This window comes from Syngnathoides biaculeatus, chromosome 2, assembly GCF_019802595.1.
Source record: "Syngnathoides biaculeatus isolate LvHL_M chromosome 2, ASM1980259v1, whole genome shotgun sequence".
Taxonomy (NCBI): domain Eukaryota; kingdom Metazoa; phylum Chordata; class Actinopteri; order Syngnathiformes; family Syngnathidae; genus Syngnathoides; species Syngnathoides biaculeatus.
Window position 1 is genome coordinate 29,426,295 of NC_084641.1, and position 19,185 is coordinate 29,445,479.

General features: G+C 48.4%; 1 protein-coding gene across 1 annotated transcript; it reads right to left on the bottom strand.

The window, feature by feature from the left end:
• Nucleotides 1-693: 693 nt before the first annotated feature.
• On the bottom strand, nt 694-8,116 carry LOC133514431 (YTH domain-containing family protein 1-like). Its single transcript, XM_061846120.1, has 5 exons — nt 7,619-8,116; nt 7,277-7,304; nt 6,098-6,192; nt 2,189-3,859; nt 694-899 (listed from the first exon to the last, which is right to left on the bottom strand). Exons 1-5 carry the CDS (start codon nt 7,646-7,648, stop codon nt 885-887), a joined length of 1,839 nt encoding a protein of 612 aa, XP_061702104.1. The 5' UTR covers nt 7,649-8,116; the 3' UTR covers nt 694-884.
• Between the last annotated feature and the right edge of the window lie 11,069 nt (nt 8,117-19,185).

Here is a 19,185-nt window from a genome sequence, read left to right on the forward strand (position 1 = left end):
GGTTTTAAAAGCGTTACATGCTACAGCTCCAGAACTTGACACACCGACGCCCCAAAAAAAAAAAACAAACAAAAAAAAAAATATGAGAGAGAGAGAGAGAGAGAGAGAAACGTGAAGCGAACGGCGCCAAACGCCGGCGTTCACCTTTGAACCAGAAAGAGACGGACCACCTCCACGCGCGCAAACTCCCTGAATTCTGCTCTGCTGAAAAGAAAACGTTTTTAAGGCCACGCGGCGGAGACCCGGAACGCGCCTCCGCCTCCACGCTCCGATTCCGGAAGTCTGCAGGCTGGCGCTGCCGCGCACATTCTTCAAAACAAACGTGAGGAAAATATTTTGCCGTAATACTTAAAACACGAGTGACCGCACGCACACGCACGCACAATTAGCAGACATTTGTCAATAGTGTTGTTCACCGACACGAGCACTGAACGTTTGTCCAACACACAAACCACAAAGTGAACACTCGCTCGATATCAGCAGCGTTGTTGTCACGAGATCCGCGAACCAGACGTGCACACTTTTTTTTTTTTTTTTTTTTTTAAACTTATTCCGCAAATGATGCAAGTTCCGGGCCGGCGATGAGCCAGAAACAAAAAAAAATTAATAAAAATGGGGGAAAAAAAAAAAATGCAACACTGAAGAGACTTCGACGCTTGCTAATGATGGCGCCTAACCTTTGAACTCGGGGGGGGGGGGGGGGGGGGCCAGCGGATCAAAATTAAATAGAAAACAAAATATGAAGTCTTCACGATTCTTCACGTCCATTGGTGTGGTCTCCATTCGTGTGAAATGTGAATTTCATTTCTTTTGTTTTTTTTTCCTCCGAGTGTCCGTCCCAGAAGAATTTGCTATGGAAGGGTTCCTCCCAAGGCGCCGCCGTTTTACTTCTGACGATCCTGCGGGCACAGGGAGGACAAGGCGGCGTTGTTGACGTTGCACGTGGACAAGCACCCCCGGAATAAAATGAAAACATCGCGCAGTCGATCGAGCCGCGGGTCGGTCGTCCGTTTAGCACAGTCGCTGCCGTTGTTTTTGTATTTTTTGTGAGTGGTTAAAAACGTCGCCGCCGCAGACCAGCGCTGATAGCGAGCCGCCATTTTTTTTTTCCCCCAAGTGCGGCTTTCCCAGCACGCCGAAAGTCGTAAATAGTTGTCGACCGCTCCGTCTTCCGTCTGTTAACTGGTACGAATCCCTTAAAGGCCTTATGTGTAAGTTTTTTTGGGGGAGACTGTAAAAATTGTACAAGTTTTTATGGTAATTTATGTGATTATATACATGTAATTATCAGTGTTTCATATTTTCACTTAAGTTTTGTGGCAGAAAAGAATCGACTGCACAATTTAAACGATCCATCCTTTTTCTTAACCGCTTGTCCTCACAAGGGTCGCGGGGAGTGCTGGACCCTATCCCAGCTGTCAACGTGCAGGAGGCGGGGGTACACCCGGAAGTGGTCGCCAGCCAATCGCAGGGCACATGGAGACAAAGGGCCCCACTCACAGTCACACCTAGGGGAAATTTAGAGTGCATGTTCTTGGGATGTGGGAGGAAACCGGAGAGCCCGGAGAAAACCCACGCAGGCACAGGAAGAAGATGCAAACTCCACACAGGGATTGAACCGGGGACCTCAGAACTGCGAGGCCAACGCTTTACCAGTTGATCCACTGTGCCAACCCGAAAACTGAATAAATCTTGTCAAATTAAAAATTGATCACAAGATGGACGAACATCCATCCATTGTCCAAGGCCCTTATCCTCATCAGGGTCACGGGCAGCGCCGGAGCGTATCGCAACTAATGTTGGTCGAGATGCGGCGGTAACGGAGCAGTCTGACATAGTGGAATCACGCAAGAGCAAATTTATTGGCCGTCAGATCCATAATAATATAGCAAAGGACATGCGACAACGCTAACAATACACGAGCTTTTGGATTTCAAATATTCCGTACACGATGGCGACGCGCAGCAAACGTCTCGTGGAACCGATCAGTGACGTCATTGATCGCATCGCCGAGTGAAGACGGCGACAATCGGCACGAAATGCTAAATATTATCAGGCCGAGCGACACTGAACGGCCTCTTTTCAGTCAACCTACGTCTGAAAGAAGTGACGGAGAAGACATTTGTCTTTGAATCTTTTGTTCCGGAAACACTCGGGCTAACTTCGACACGGCGGACGCACACCTGACCTTTTTCACCACCTCCTCCTCCTCCTGCTTCTTCTCGTAGTGGGAGAAGTCGTCAAAGATGGAGGTGGTGTGTTTGTAGGTGGCGATGATCTTGAGCACCTGCTTGGCCTTCTCCAGCGGGACCTCTTGGGTGTCGCGCGAGTTGGTCACCGGCTTGTTGTCGTTGTTCTCCAGGCGGATGTGGCGCAGCTGGCTGTTAGGCACGTCCTTAACAAACAACCAGCTCACGTCAAACTTGCCCTTCCACTTGTCCTGCGCCCAAACGCCGGCGCTGGTGCCGTAGTCCACGGGCGAGCGCATTTCCGCCACGCCGCAGAAGTGGCCGCTGCCGTTGACGCTGAACAACAAGTACACGGGACCCTTGGAGTTCATGGTCCTGAAGGCCGAGTCCAGGCGCTTGTTGCCGTGCTCCGTGCTGCACCAGATGGAGTACTTGATGGAGCGGTGGATGTCGTCTTCCGAGTAGCTCTTGATGATGAACACGCGGCCGTTTTTCAGGTTCCACTCGAACTCCTTCGGGTTGTAACTGTGGGCGGCGCGCAGCTTCTCCAGGACCGGGTGCGACTCGGAGCCCGGCTCGGGCCCCCCGCAGCCGCTGCAGCCGTTGCCCATCCCGCCGCCGTTGGACGAGCCGCTGCTGTCCAAGCTCCCGCCGCCGTAGCACAGGTTGCGATTGCGGGGGGCGACCCAGCGGGTCTGCGGAGTCGGGGCAGAGTTGTGGTTCTGGTAGGACTGGAGAGGGGCAGGGGGAGGACCCGGCATGGTCATCTGCTGGACCAGAGACTGGGCCGACTGGAGCGACTGCTGCAGCGGGGGCAGGAGGCTGCCGGGGTGGGAGTGAAGCGGCTGCGGCTGCTGCTGCTGCTGCTGCTGCTGGTGGTGCTGGTGGTGGTGGTGGTGCTGCTGCTGCTGCTGCTGCTGCTGCAGCGGGGCGGCCATCTTCGTGGCGGCCACTTTATTATCCCACATGTCAATGTCCACCATGTTGTGTTTGATGGGGGCGGGGGGCAGCCCTCCGCCCCCGATGGGCGCGCCCAGTTTGCTTTTGGTCTTTTGCTGCTGCAGCTTGGCGGGCTTACTCGCGATGGCGGCCCACGACGTCGGCTTGGGGGGCGGCATGCCCGCCGCGCCCCCGTTGCCCGCCGCGACGGCCACCCCGCCGCCCCCCCCGATCCCCGACCCGCCGGTCTTCACGCCCGAGCCCCCGCCCGTCACGTCCGCGCCGATTTTAAGACCCAGCATGCCCTGCTCCAGGTTATTCATACCCGGGGCCTTGCTGAGCGTGTCGCTATGGAAACCGGTCTGGCCGTCCGGGACTAAAGTCCCTCCCAGGGAGCTGGGCGGGTAGCTGTAACTCCCCCCGTAGGCCGAGCTCTGGGTCTGCTGGCCCTGAGAACCGCCGGTGCCCCAGGCGGAGAACGCCGGGTTCTCGGGGAAGAAATTAAATCTGTGCGGATAAATGCTGCTGCTCAGCCCCCCCGGCTGACCGAACACGGTGTCGTGCATGAAGTGGTGGTCTCCGTTGCTGAGGGGCGCGTACGGAGTCAGGTAGGGGATCGGCGGGTCGCCGCCCGTGGACCAGGGCGCCTCGCTGAGCGGGTAGGGGAAGCCGATGGAGGGGGCGTAGTAGCTGGACAGGTACGGGTCTGTCATGGACTGATAGCTGTTGTTCTGCAAATAGGAAGAAACATCACGCATTACAAAACGACAAGACGGAGGAAATATGGCTGTTGCACGGCGTTCACGCTTGGGGTCGTACTCCGGTCTGGATCAGAATTTTAAAAAAAAATGCAAAAAATGAATTGAGCGATCATATCCCGAGCGCATTCACCCATCCATGGGCAGGGTGGCAAAACCTTTTTTTGCCTTATTGAAATAAAAGTCTCCCAACAGGCCACAATCAAGGAAATAACACCCCCCCCCCCCCCGTTTAACGCATAAAACAAGGGGTAAAAAAAAAAGAGCGTCCCAAAACTGGGACGGCCATGTTATCAGTTCTGTGAAGTGGTACGGACTCGAGATATGTTTATTAATTCATTCTTATTCTAGAAGGACACTTACGTATTAATAAGACCGATGGATTAGCATTTTGAAGACATTCTCGTTTTCTTCTCTCGGAAAAACGCTCCGCGTGTACTCGAGGCGGCCATGTTGGGTCAGGAAGGAAAAGGGAAATGATTCCGTGCTAACTTTGACCGATGAGTTATCTTCTCCCGATACCAAATTATGGCTTCGGATTAAAACACTTAAATATTTTGATATACCGAAGGAGTTAATGCGTGAAAATCGTGATGTCCCTCCCAAAAAATCTCGCCAATTCTCAAGTCTTCACATAGTTTCCCAGTCCGTTATAGAATACACTTAAAAGTTCTGCTCCTGGTCTATAAATCGCTGAATGGTTACACGAAGGAACCGCTAACGGAATAACAACCCAGCAGGGTTCCGAGTTCTGCGGCCTCAGCGCAGATCGAGGAGCGCAAAGTGCAAAGCAAACGTGACGAAGCAGCATTTAGCTGCCACGCTGCGCACAAAATGGAAGAAGATGCGAACAGAATTAAAGTCAGCCCCGAGTGCTAATGTTTAAAAACTTCATCTATAATGCACACATCGTTTTTTAAAAACCAAAACACGACTATCGCTAACACATTTTTCAGTTCTCGTCACCAAACGCTCGAAGATATCACTGCATGCAGCTCAGCGACGAGTTGCGACTATCCGCAATGTAAATGCGTCCCAACGTAGACAAGTTCACATGCCAGATGGAGCCGCTTGATCGCAATGAATTCATAATCATCCACAAATGATTTTCATTATTGCACTACAGTTTGAACGGACAATATTAGAAGAGCGGGGGTCGGAAACATATGGCTCGCGAGCCACACCTGGCTCTTTTGGTGGCTACGTATGACTCGCAAGACCCCTCATAACGACATAATACATACAGCTGGGGTGCTCAATATGTAAAAAAAAAAAAGAAAAAACATTTTGGCAACACGTAACTTTCTCTAACAACGACCTGATGCACGGCCACACTCTTCTTCCTAGTTCACCTTGCGCCACCCCCTCCGCTCTTAAAGGGGTACACTCATAATTACAAATGTTACAGTCCTTATGCAGCCCATCAATGTGGTTTATATCAACAGCGCGTTTACGCGCCGCCCACCACCGGATTTTTTTTTTTTTTTACATAAAAACGTGGCGCTCTCGGCAAGCATCGTTGGCGAGCGCACATAAGTGGAGAGAAATGAAAAATATTCAACCTGCAGACCAGCTGATTGTGAAAACTTGCAACGCGCTTCCCGTCACATGGCACACACTGCGGCGTGTGAATATTGCCGTACTGACAATGTTTGGTTCTACTTATGCATATGAAAAGTCTTCCTCACATTTAAAAAAAAAAAAAAACAACATTAAGACCGAACTACGTTCACGAATAACGGATGGAAGTCTCAAAGGCCGCGTGAATTTTAATTTAATGACATATGAAACAGACGACTAAGCCATCAGCGAATAAGTCGCATTAATGCTAAAAAGTAATTTTGTCATCACAGTATAATGTTATTTAAATTAAATTTAGAGACTTATTGTACTCTTAAAGTGTTACATAAAATGCATGAATACAATTTTAGTTAGTTTTAAAAAATATTGGATGGCTCTTTTGGAATTAGATTTGAAAATATTTGTCGTTTATGGCTCTCCCAGTCTAAAATGTTCCCGAGTACTGTTTTGTATTAATGTCTCTTCTTTTTGTTTTTTTCGGAGCTGCCTTGATACCGTTTTTTTAATTTCATTTCAGAAAGGATTCGTCCGCAAAACAAATGAAACGTGCAAAATCGCGTCCGCGGTCTGGACCGGAGTTTCGGATCACAAGTGTGAACACGTCCCGAAAACGCGTTGCGAGCGGCCCACCTGGCTGGACTGGCCGGTGAGATAAGGCTCGAAGTCGTTGTCGTGCACGGCGTCCTTTTGGTGCAGCGAGCCGTTCTGCACCGAAACCGGAAAGCCTGCCAAGAAATACAACTTAGGGTCAAGAAAGATGCACGGCTGACATGTCGCACACGGGACAAATATGGCCGAAAAAGGACACGTCGTGTCCGACGTGGCTTGAAGTAGAAGAACCTCCATTCCTTCATCTAACAACCCAGGCTAAACTTAGCTCCTCCACAACTTGTTGGTGAACTCGTTTTTTCCCCCCAGTCGTCAACATACTTCCTTGACATCAATTCCCGTTTAGACAAGGCTTTGGCGTATTTTTAGGGTGTTAAAAAAAGAGCCAAAAAATGCAGATTGGTGAGTTGGGGAACAAAAAATAATAATGGTGATGCAGTCCGCAGAGAAAAAAAAAAAAAACGCAACTAGGTGGATGAACGAGTTTATCCAATAAAACCTCAAAGTGGATGTTGCTAAAGTATTGGGCTCACAGTTCTGAGGACCCAGGTTCAATCCCGGCCCCCGCCTGTGTGGAGTTTGCATGCCCTCCCTCGTGCCTGCGTGGATTTTCTCCGGGTGGGCACTCCGCTTTCCTCCCACATCCCAAAAGCACGCAACATTAATTGGACGCTCTAAATTGCCCGTAGGTGTGATTGCGAGTGCGGCTGTTGTTCGTTTCTATGTGCCCTGCGATTGGCTGGCGACCAGTTCCGGGTGTGCCCCGCCTCCTGCCCGTTGACAGCTGGGATAGGCTCCAGCAAGCCCTGCAACCCTTGTGAGGATAAGCGGCAAAAGAAAATGGTTGGATTGATGTGGACACTGACAGTGTAGTTTTCTATTGGCGGTAGAAATAATAGTAAACAGTTGTGCATACTGCATGTTCTGCGGAATGCTCAACTTTTCACAGAAAATACACATTTCAATAAAAAGGACCAGCGTAATGGAACATTTTTTAAAAATGACTTGTTTTACATCGGGATTGTAAAAATACTGTTAAAATGTCCCCCCCCCCCCCACACACATATCATCGAGGACTTGGGCTCACTACACCTGCACTTGTGCACCTTGCATAAAGCTCATATTTGATTGAATCTTCATCTTGAGTACATCATCATAATAATACAAGAAGAAAAAAAAGCACAAAAATGTTTTTCTTACCTTTGCTGGCATCTTGTCCCTTCGAGATCTTTGAAGAGAGGAGAGAGGAGAGGAACATAAACGAATTACTGCATTACATGACCGTGCAAGCTTGACAGTATCGTAGGGGTTGGGGGGGGGGGGGCTTCTGTGATGATAATAATGATAATAACAACATAATAATAAAGGCACAGCCGCGATTCCAACGGTGTTAAAGACATCTGCCGGGGGGGGGGGGGGGGTCTGTAGTCCAAGCAGGCCTCGATTGCAAGCGGTTTTCTCGCCTTACCTCGGGCCAAAACGAGGGGGGAAGATGCACATCCGCAACATGCATGCAAAGATCGCCACATTCTTGGTGCTAACCTGCGGGTCAATGCTGGCGGCGGACATCATGGATCCTCCAGGTGCTGTTGTGTTTGGAGACCCCCCCCGCCCCCACCCCTTCCCCCAGGACGAGACGAGCAGTAAGCGAGCGAGGCTTCTTCTTTTTGCGTGTGTGACGAGATGCTCGGATGTCAGTTTGCCGAGACAGCAGTAGTTTGGCAGCCGGCGTCCCTCTTGTACTTGGGGTACTTGGAGTACTTGGAGTACTTGGAGCGGCAGCGGCAGGCGCGGGGCGGCCTCGCTTTTTTGCTCGTCGCCGTCTTCTCTCCCTGCTGTCACTCCACCACGGACAGTCCCGCTAATGTGATTTTGTACAATGCCTTTTTGGAGCCGGACGTAGCCGCCGTCACGTTGAAATCAGAGGCGAGCTGCCTCGGTGGCCCTGCTGGCGCTAACTCAGCCGAACGGCGAGCTTTCTCCGACCGGGTCTGCTAGCCGGAAGTGAAGTCAGCTCAGCGGACGTGACGCCATCCATATTCAGCTTCGCGTCGACGGCTACCGAGCTAGCGACGCAGCACTTATTCCTGTTCCCTTACTACTGCACTATTGCCATTGTTATATTAAAAAAAAAATATTGGGGTCGAATATACGGAAAGGTAATGCTGTCACAAAAACACACCAAAAATTCACTTTCTCCCTGTTTTTCGGGCATTTTTTTCTGTCTTTCGGGCTAATTTTTTTCTGGTTTTCAGGCAATTTTTTGGGGGCTAATATTTTCTCTTTTTCGGGCAATTTCCCCCCCTCTTTTTCGGGCTATTTTTTTCTGTTTTCCTGGCCATTTTTTTTTTTTTGGGCTAATATTTTCCCCTGGTTTTTCGGGCTATTTCTTTCTGTTTTTCGGACTATCCCCCCCCCCCTCTATTTTTCCAGCTTTTTGAATGTGCTCATTAAATATGCAGAAATTTATTTACACTTTGCAAAAACACAAGTCAGAAAAAATAGCTCGAAAAATAGAGGGGGAAAAAAAACAATTGCCCAAAAAATAGGAAGAAAAAAATATCCCGAAAAACAGAAAAAATGCCGAAAAAACAGGTAGAAAATATTCGCCCGAAAACAGAAAAAATAGCCCGAAAAACAGAAAAAAATTGCCCAAAAACAGTGAGAAAACATTAGCCTGAAAAAATAGCCCAAAAAACTAAGGGAAAAATATTAGCCTGAAAAACACGATATTTTTTTTTGTGTGACAGCAATACAAAAACAGGATTTTTTTTTGTGTGTCTGTGTGACAGCAATACACTTACATTTATGCCAAACTTGTTTAATTTAAGCATATTTAACATGTATTTTATACAATGTGTACCCCATTTTCGGGCAATTTTTTTTCTTTTTTTCGGGCAATTTTTTTTTTTTTTGTACTTTTTTAAGGCTAATATTTTCTCCCTGATTTTTGGGCTATTTTTTTGTTTTTCGGACTAATTTTTTCCCCCTCTTTTTAAAAAATTGCCTGAAAAATAGGGAGAAAATATTAGCCCGAAAAAAATAGCCCGAAAAACAGAGGAAAAAATATTTGCCTGAAAAACGGGATTTTTTTTTGTGTGACAGCAATACAAAAACTGGATTTTTGTGTGTAACAGCAATACGCTTACATTTATGTTAAACTTGTTTTATTTGAGCATATTTATTATGTATTTTACACAATGTGTCCCCCATCCTTCGTCCCTGCCCCGACGAAGGAAACAAGGAAGGGTAGAGACTAGCAGCGCTAGCGCCCATGCTAACACTATTAACTTTATTTTGCGGTGTGAGCCAAAAGTGGCTGTACGCTTTAATATCATTTCATTTGATCACATTTGCCATGCCATTTTCCTGCAGTCTTTTCCTCCCTTACTCCCCAGCGAAGGGAAGAAAGGGAGAAAATATTAGCCCGAAAAACAGAAAAAATAGCCCCAAAAACAAAATAAATCAGCCCAAAAAACAAAACAAAAAATTGCCTGGAAAAACGGGGAGAAAATATTCGCCCGAAAAAAACAGAAAAAAAATAGCCCCAAAAACAGAATAAATCAGCCCGAAAAACAGAAAAAAAAATTGCTTGAAAAACAGGGAGAAAATATTAGCCCGAAAAACAGAAGCAAAAATATTAGCCTGAAAAACAGGATTTTTTTTTTGTGTGTGACAGCAATACAAAAACAGGATTTTTTTGGTGTGTGTGTGTGTGTGTGTGTGTGTGTGTGTGTGTGACAGCAATACGCTTACATTTATGTTAAACTTGTTTCATTTGAGCATATTTAACATGTATTTTACACAATGTGTCCCCCATCCTTCGTCCCTGCCCCGACAAAGGAAACAAGGAAGGGTACAGACTAGCAGAGATAGCGCCCATGCTAACACTATTAACTTTAAGAAAGGAAAAAAGGAAGTCCGAGGTGGAAGAAATGAGCGAGGGAAGGAAGGCAGGAAAGGGGCTTTCAGGGAAAGGAGGACGTAAAATCACAAGACCGCTGAGGGGAGGAAGGAAAAGAAGAAGAAGAGGTGGGAGAAAGGACACAAAGAAAAGTGTCAAAATAGCGATTTGTTGTAGATGTTATTAAATAAACGGTGCATAATATCCCCTTGCAAACAATGTAGTTTGAACATTGTTTATTCAATTGGATATTTAGCATTAGCAAGACCGGGAGTCCTCTCCAACGTACACGGAAGCGTGTTGCGGCCACACATTAAACTTCGGTAAACCTCTCCCTGACAGATTTTTTTAAAAAATATGCATTGTTATCAAATGAGTCCAATGCGTATTAAAAAAAATAATAAGAGAGGTTTATGTAGGTTAACGTGTGGCCACAACACGCTTCCGTGTACGAGGAGCTCAAGCCCATCCCAGCGGTTTATTTTATTTATTTAAATACGCATTGGACTCATTTAAGAACAATGCATATTTAAAAAAAAAAAAAAAAAAAAAAGTCTGTCACGGAGAGATTTACCGTCGGGGGACAGACATTTTTTTTCTTCTTTTTTTAAATATGCATTGTTCTCAAATGAGTCACTGATAGTGTAGCGGTACACACGCCTGCCTTTGGTGCGGGCAGCGTGGAATTGATTCCCGCTCAGCGATGCTGTCGACATCTGCCCTGCGACTGGCCAGACAGGATGTAGTCCGCCTTTCGCCCGAAGCTCGCTGGGATAGGCTCCAGCTTTCCCGTGACCCTTGTGAGGATAAGCGGCTTGGATAATGGATGGATGGATGTTCTCAAATGAGTCCAATGCGCATTAAAAAAAGAAAATAAACCGTCTGTAGCAGAAAGGTTTGCGTAGGTTAACGTGTGGCTGTAACACGCTTCCGTGTACTGGGGCTGAAGATTATCCCAGCGGTTTATTTTCTTTTTTTAAATACGCATTGGACTCATTTGAAAAAAAAAAAAAAATGTCTGTCACAGAGAGGTTTACCGAAGTTCAATGTGTGGCCGCAACACGCTACCGTGTACGTCTTTTTTTCCTTTCCAATCACAGTTAATGAACGCGAGTTTGTGTGTTATCGGCGAAAACATCGACTTTGGCATTAATTGTGGCTCCCCTATGTCATTTTTCCGCGTACCTTCGTTTATTATCAGCTTCTAAATGTTTAACGGTATCGGACAAAACTCTGGGAGACGTATTTTCGTATCGTCTCCACCCGAATTAGCATTGAAAAATGGTTTGCTTGACCGGCAATATGTCCAGTCACGTGATTTCGGTGACGTAGGTGCTCGACATCTATATGAGCAATTTATTTCCCTGACTGATATGATGAGCTGGATGATTATGGCGTGCGGGAGCTCAGCTCAGTGGCCATCTTTGGGTTCAGCTGATTCTGCCATTCGGTGGGGGGAAAGCCCCCTCTCGTCCCCCGGCCCGGCCCGTTTTCCTTCCACCAGGAGCGCAAAATGTTACTCTCCTGCAGTGAGATATGATCATTGTTTAATATGACAAGTGGGACACCTTTTTGCTTTTAAAATCGAAATGCATTTCGATTATTACAGCGGGCGCGTGAATGCGGCTGCAGCGCTCTTTAATTAGGAAGCCCCCTGTGTGGCCATTAGGCTCACCTGTGAAAGAGGCTCCCGAGCCCGAGCCCGAGCCCGAGCAGAGACAGCAAACAAAGACATTCCACCGGACCGACAACGGCGTCCACGGCGCGTCCCGAGCAAAGACCGACGACCTGGAGCGCAAAACTGCGGTCGGTCTCGAGGAGAAACGGCGAAAATAGTCGCTTAGGCAAAGGAATCTGCGTGCGCAGTGCGGTGCTAAATGATTATGGGACAATTTTCAGGTTACGTGTGAGTGCTTCTGCTACCATTCAGCCGTGCCTTATCTGAGCCGCTTATCCTCAAAGGGGCGGCAGGGGTGCTGGAGCCAATCTCAGCTATCTTGGGGCAGGGGATGCGGGAGGAAACCGGAGTGCCCGGAGAAAAGCCGCACAGGCACGGGGAGAGCATGCAAACTCCACACGGGCAGGTCCGGAATTGAACTGTGAGGCCAACGCCGGTTTCCTCCCACATTCCAAAAACATGTCATGTTTTTTGGACACTCTAAATTGCCCGTAGGTGTGATTGCGATTGTGTCCGTTTGTCTCTATGTGCCCTGCGATTGGCTGGAGACCAGTTCAAGGTGTACCCCGCCTCCTGCCCCTTGACTGTTGGGATTGGCTGCAGCCCTCCTGCGACCCTTGTGAGGATAAGCGGCTCAGAAAATGGATGGAGGGATAGATACACACACACTTTTTCACTGTAGTATCCAACCTTCTCTCTTAAATCTGCGATGTTAACCTCAGAAATGTGCTTTTCCACTGTAACATTTCGACTTTCATCTCGAAAATATGAAAACTATCCAGAAAACATGTGAAACATATTCCTTGTTTTCTGAAAGTGAATACAGCCTCATGAGTTGAATATTCTCGTTATTATTACTGTTGACCTTTATATTGAAAATAGATATTTTCCGTAAAATAAGTGGTTTTATGAGGCCACTTATTGTGTCGAAAGATGTGAGGATGAATGTGTGTTGTTTATCTGAGTTCCCCATTTGGATTGGTCGCAGGCAGCTGGCTGGCCCTCATACAGCAACAGCGACTTCCTCGTTCTGATTGGTTGGTTGGCTTCTGTGCAGTTCTCAGAAAACACCAGCAGGTGGCAGCCGCGGAACTGGTGGGAGCACGAGGACCAAGAAAGGTCGAACATCGGAAGACGCCGTCCATCCACCCATCCATTTTCAGAGATACTTATCCTCACAAGGGTGCTGAAGGCAATCCCAGGCGTCATCGGGCAGTAGACGGGGCACACCCCGAACCGGTTGCCAGCCAATCGCAGGGCAGGTAGAGACAAACAACCAATCACTGTCACAATCACACCAAGGGCCAATTTAGAGTGTCCAATTAATGTTGCATGTTTTTGGGGACGTGGGAGGAAACCCCACGCAGGCACGGGGAGGACATGCAATTCCCACACAGGAAGTGGCTGGGATTTGAACTCTGGTCCTCAGAACTGCGAGGCCAAATAGAATTTTTTGGGGAACTTGAAAACATACAATCTAAAAAAACGAATGTCTTATTATCATAATGGTACGACTTCTCTAAAAATCTTTTTATTTGTAAGATTATGAGAAATCTCTCAAATATACAAGTTTTCTTTGTAAATATAAAACGTCCATCTGAAAAATGTATGACTGTGACCCCCAAAATTATTGGACTACTTTGAAAATACATTACATTTTCATCTAGGATGAAAAAAAATGGTGGGAATTTATGACTTTATGACAACTAATCATCCTTGAGAAGAAAAGAAAGTGAAGCTCATGACACAAACTTTAGCCCAAAAGTCCATCCTTGGTTTTGAAGTCCTCCTATTTTGTTTAGTTTTAAATTAAATAGTTAATTCTCACAGTGAGAAATAATCATAATAATGACGAATACATCTCTGAACAGTATTTTGTCCATCTTATAATTTTGCAAAAATGTAAATGTTCTAAATGACATTTGGGATGAAGAATTTTCGAGTTATAAGTAGTTAGTAGAGTGAAAAAAATTGCATCATATTTAAAATATAGATAAATATAGTATAGAGTAAACTCATTCGAGTGTTGCAGTGGCCCCTTCATTTTCACGATCGAGTTTAACAGATTTTATAAATGGCCTATTTAATTTTCGGTGTCACGTGATTAAGATTTGGTAAACTGGCATCATTGTCCTTGAAAATTATCCTAAAAATAACCAGAATATATATTAAATCATGTGCGATCGATCGCGTTGAGTGAATTAAAAAGATTTATTTCTATTTTCTTTTTCCATTCCCAGTGTTCAACGAGTAGTTTTGACAGGCGTTGGCAACAGGAGAGGATCCGTGTCGGATGCACTCCCCCGCTCCGTCGTTAGATGGCGCCCTAACAGTCCAGCACACCCAATTGCCCAATTGGGGAGTCTCCTCCGAGCTGTGCATGTGTCACATGGAAGCTCAGTAGCGGAGAGGACGGCATGCGAGTGGAGATGATGGAGGGGGCTTGAGGGAACCGTCGGAGGCGGAGAACCTGGACGTTCTGGTGCATCGGGGACCAGGGAACCCCCCCACCCAAGCCGACTACAATCCCACCGTAGCCTGGCCCGGGGAAGCAGGGGGCGTGCGGTTACTGGAGGGGGGTCAGCGGGCAGCACCAAAAAAAAAAAAACCTCAACAACAACAAACAAAACTAAAGGATGCCAAATGTGACGCGCTGCGTCCACGCAGGGATGCGCGACGCGCCGTCCCGCATCGACTGATTATGCTCGCTGGGTGGCGGCTGCCGGTCCGAGAAGCCGAACCCGAAGGACGGCGGCGGGCGCACGGTGCGCCTCTCCGAACCTCTGAGCTGAGTGAGTATCCGCGATGCTTTAGCGCAGTGCTCCGTGCTTGGAGGCTGTGCGAGTCAAAAAAAAAAAAAAAAAAAAAGGGGGGGGGGGATTTGTCGCGGCGGCGGGGGGGGGGGGGGGGAGCTTCAAGATTTCAATGCACCCGACTACATCGAGCATGTATTATTCACGCAAACGCGTCGTTCCACGTTGCGTGTTTTCTTTGTGCTCATGCCTCCTCGCGTCCACGCTGATCACGCGTTTAAGGCGCGGACACGTGTGCAGCCCCCCCCCCATCCCCAACCCCCTTCCCCGTGCTGCATTGGCCCAAAAAAAAATGCCCCCCAAAAAAGGGGAATAAGGTTACCTCCGATGTCACATTTCCATGCATAATAATCACCCCCCCCCCCCAAAGGCAGTCGAGCATTAACATTCGTTTGGACCTTTGCCCCCCCCCCCCTTCCCCCAATCCCTCCCGTCCATCTTCGGTGGTGGCTGTGCTGGTTTTGAGTTCTCCTGCTGACCTCTGGGAGCTCCTTTTCCCATGCACACTTTGATATGATCATTCCGTCGCCCCCCCCCCCTTTTTTTTTTTTTTATCTGGCTGCTCCTCTAACCTGTTGTCGCCCGCTTCTTCCTTCCAATGACGAATCTCGATCACAAAGCGCACCCAGAGTCGAGTGCGCATCAAAGGGGGGGGGGGGCCTGGGAGGGGGGGATACTTCCCGTTTAACCTCCAAGCGTATGCCCGGCGTTTGACGGAGCTGATATAACAGCAAAAATAATAATAATAATAATTAGCGTCACGGTAATTTGCCTTTTTCTGCACGAGGCGCAAAGGGAAGAAGAGCGTCTTCCACTTCCTGACGGGCCGCGCGGTTAATCGTTGTTGCGAGCCAACATTTGACCTAATTCACATTCTCACACAATAGCATCCACCCGACGCACGCGCCCGCGGCCGCGCGCGCACCTTTTTATTTGTGTCACACAGACGGCGAGTTTTTTTTTTTTTTTTTTGATTATTATTACTTTTTTTTTTTTTTTTTTTTCGCTCCGCCATATAAACTCCCAGGTGGTTTATCCAAACCTGAGCAGATTGGTAGAGCGGCCGCTGGCTGGCTGCAGGCGGATCCAGTGTTATTAATAATGGACACGCATATAAATGCGGGACATGTTCCTAGAAAAAAAATAAACCCCCCCTCCAGTATTGAATGTGTGAGCTAAATGCGACCCCCCCCCCCCCCCCACTCCCGGAGGGATTAGGCTACACCCTAATTCCCTGTTGACTTTATGGCCCTTGTCAGGTGCTCGGGAGCAGAAAACATGTCGAATTTGCGGCGTGAAATGAAATCAGGCCAAACGACGGGCAGGCGGCAGGCGGCTTTCGCTCCCTTTTAACGGGTCTTCCCCCCTTCGAGAGATGAAATCCGAGTCAACAGGTGATTTGCAGCTCAACGCCGCGTCGGACTCCCTGACGGGATCCACCTGATGTTGCCAAATTGGTAACCTCGTATCTGCAAAACCGTCCCCGGTGAGGACCACCCTCCCAAAAAAAACCACATTTGTTGATCCATGAACCATCATCATCTCTGTCATCGCCAAAGAAAGCAAAGGTCAATGATTAGAAAGAAAAAAACAAACAAACATACCCACACGGGAGGTGACCAATATTTGCGTAAAATTACCAAATTGGCCAAATTGGGACACGGGCGGTTTGGGCCCGACGCCGGCCAATGAACTGCGGCTCTGGTCTCTGGGAGGTGGCCGTTTGTTTGGTCTCCATCGCTCTTGAGCGGCCGCGTCCGATTGGTTGGCTCCCGGGCCGGAGATTACACCGCAGTGCCGAGGCGTCACTCTGGCTCGGCACCGCGGGCGGAGGCAGACGGGGGGGGGGGGGGGGGGGCACCGGTGACGGGCGAGGGGAGACGGAAGGCGACGCCTCGGCCGGCCGGCCGGCCCGTCCCTTGTCGTCATCTTGCGTTTGAGCCTTCCCGAACACCTGACGACTCCCACGCGGCTCCCCTTTCTTCGCCTCCTCGCTGCCACCTACACCTTTCCCCCTTTCTTCTCACTCGTTACGTCGTTCCCTCGACTCCGCCGGGCTCTCTCGTCGCTTCACAATAGCCATAATTGCAGTCGGGCCTGCTTCGGCTCTTCGTTAAGTGACGGGCGCCTCCGTATGTTGCCAGCCGCATTTGTCTGGTCCGCAAGTTCCGCCCCTGGAAATGCCACCGAGGCTGCGAATTTGAGCCCAGGCTCATCGTCTAAATCCACAAGCGCCGTTAGCATTGACAGTGACAAATAACCGGCAACACCTAGCGTTACTCCTTGTGCGAATTCACAATCAAGACACGTCCAACAATATAAAAATACGACTTTATGTTTTGAAAACCATCTGTCGCCTGCTGGTTAAGTCTTGGCGGCTAGTTTTGTTGGGGCAGGTGATTTCGTCACAAAACCAGAACGGGAGTACGCAAATGCAAAGGCTTTTCCCTCCATAAAAAAAAGAGAAGTCCAAAAATCCTCGTTTTTAGTTTCAAATGGCTTTCTTTGACCAGGATCCCACACTGCATCGTGGCTTTTGCGTCATCGCGGTGCCGTAAAATGATGCTCAAATTTGTGCTGCTTCTACTGAGCCAGCTAGCTCGTTATCATAGCTGCTAGTTGGTGGAAGCTAAATATGAATTTCCACGATGTGGTGGATGAATCTTGCATCACTATATCTAGATCATCGGCGGCTATTGCAGTCTGCCACGAACAGACGTTCATGGACATCAGATGGTTCCGTGGAATTGATGGTCTCGGGGGAGAGTACTACTCTGCGTGAAAATGTGATCCGTAGCTACGACTGCGCATGTCCGGATGCTAACCCTATCTGGACTTTGTTCTGTTTTCATTCAAATGTGAAAATTACGATTCAGGGTTGAATCTGAATTGATAATTGCTCGTAGAACTACTGTGAATCCAGCGTCGGTCATCATGAGCCTCGGCGGTGAACGGGGGCCTATCCCAGATGAATTTGGGCCAGAGGCGATCTACACCCTAGACTCGCTGATTGACACACAAGCGTTCACACTCACTGAATTGCGTAAAACTGTTTTTCACGAGGCACGTTTGGGTCCATGGCGACGGCTAATTATAGAAATGCAAATTAGCCCAACATCTGCTTAGGTTGCACAATCGCGAGCCCGGCAAACGTCTTCATGTTTTCCGTTGTAGACGCGTTTGAACTCTGAAAACACAAAGTCTTCAAAATGTTGCCGACGGAGGATGGATCGTGAAATTTCACGTTCCTTCTCGCCAATTTCCAGGAGTTAATAACTGTGACGCAGCGTCGGCTTCAAGCTTGTTACCACCATTATCCAATCAAGGCACATATGCGACGTCACAACAATCTCGTAGCGCACCACCAAACAAAAATTCAGACGTGGGGAGACTTGGAAGTGTCACAGAAAGCCATAGAAGTGGATGTCCAAAATCTTAATGGGCCAAGAGACCTCAAAACCCGAATATCATGTCATTTTTTGGAATAGTCGGGACGGGTAAAATGCCCATCTCGTCTCGTTTGCATGAGTGTGAAAATACCTTCAAGCGCATGTCTGACTGGACCTGGAGGAGGTGGCAGCGCTACAGGTGGCCTCATCCAACAGTCGCCAGTCCTCCCCGATTTCCCGGCGGCTCAGGAACTACCGCGGGAATCCTAAGCGCTACGATGACTCCCTCCCGGTCGCCTACGATCGGCAGCTAGAGAGCTAGTGCGGCTAAACACGGCGTCAGTCTGCTCCTCTAATCATCGCCTATGTGGCGGCAAATAAGCGATACTCCTGACAGGTTTTGTTGACACGAGTAATCTTGCGACACACCGAGCAAGAAGGGAGAGTAGAAGAAGACGGAGAAGCCATGCTAGCTGCTAAGCTCACATGAAATGGACGCTAGCTAAACAGTATAACGCGGAACCTCGGTACAATGGACTGATAAGGGCTGGCGGGCGGGGAGGGGAGGGGTCAACCGATACAGCCGAGCTCACTTGCCGAGGTGACACAGCACCCTGCCAAGCCCCGCCTCTTAAAGGCACCATTCTAACACGGATCTCAAATCAGCTTCCCCCATTGAAATGAATTGAAAAAAAAAAATTAATGTTTCCAGCCCTCCCCCCACTCGCAAATAATACATATCTATTTTTCAAACTTTTTTGGGTTCAACAGTGAGCACAAAACAAGACTGTACCTGATGTATTGTCCTCCGTTGTTCATCTGTGGGCTCGATTCGGTTTTGGCGAACCGGTTTCAAGGTGCGTTAGCGCCACCAAATGCACGTTTAGAAGTTTACCGTGCTCGTGACTAGTCGGGGTTTAAAGTTCACTGTGATCGAGGATTTTAGCTGATAGTGTATCCAGCCATCCATTTTGTGAGCCGCCTATCCTCACGAGGGTGGTGGAGTGCTGGAGCCTACCCCTACTGTCAACGGGGAGGAGCCGGGGTACACCCTGAACTGGTCGCCAGCCAATCGCAGGGCACATCGAGACAAACAGCCGCACTCACAATCACACCTACGGGCAATTTAGAGTGACATGCAAACTCCACACAGGCGGGTCCGGGATCGAACCTGGGACCTCAGAACTGTGAGGCCAACGCTTTACCATCTGATCCACCGTGCCGCCCGTGTAATTTTGTGTCCAAATATATTTGCATTGTATGACCAAAACGTGTTTTTAGTCAGATGATAGTGAGCGAGAGGCGGCACGGTGGCCTCACAGTTC

What these genes read in the sequence shown, in the direction of transcription:
- LOC133514431 (XM_061846120.1), bottom strand. Translation starts at nt 7,648, where the DNA reads ATGATGTCCGCCGCCAGCATTGACCCGCAG. An exon ending in GGGACAAGATGCCAGCAAAG is followed by an intron (nt 6,193 to 7,276) that starts GTAAGAAAAACA and finishes ATTTCTTGGCAG; the next exon opens with GCTTTCCGGTTTCGGTGCAG. An exon ending in TCACCGGCCAGTCCAGCCAG is followed by an intron (nt 3,860 to 6,097) that starts GTGGGCCGCTCG and finishes TCCTATTTGCAG; the next exon opens with AACAACAGCTATCAGTCCAT.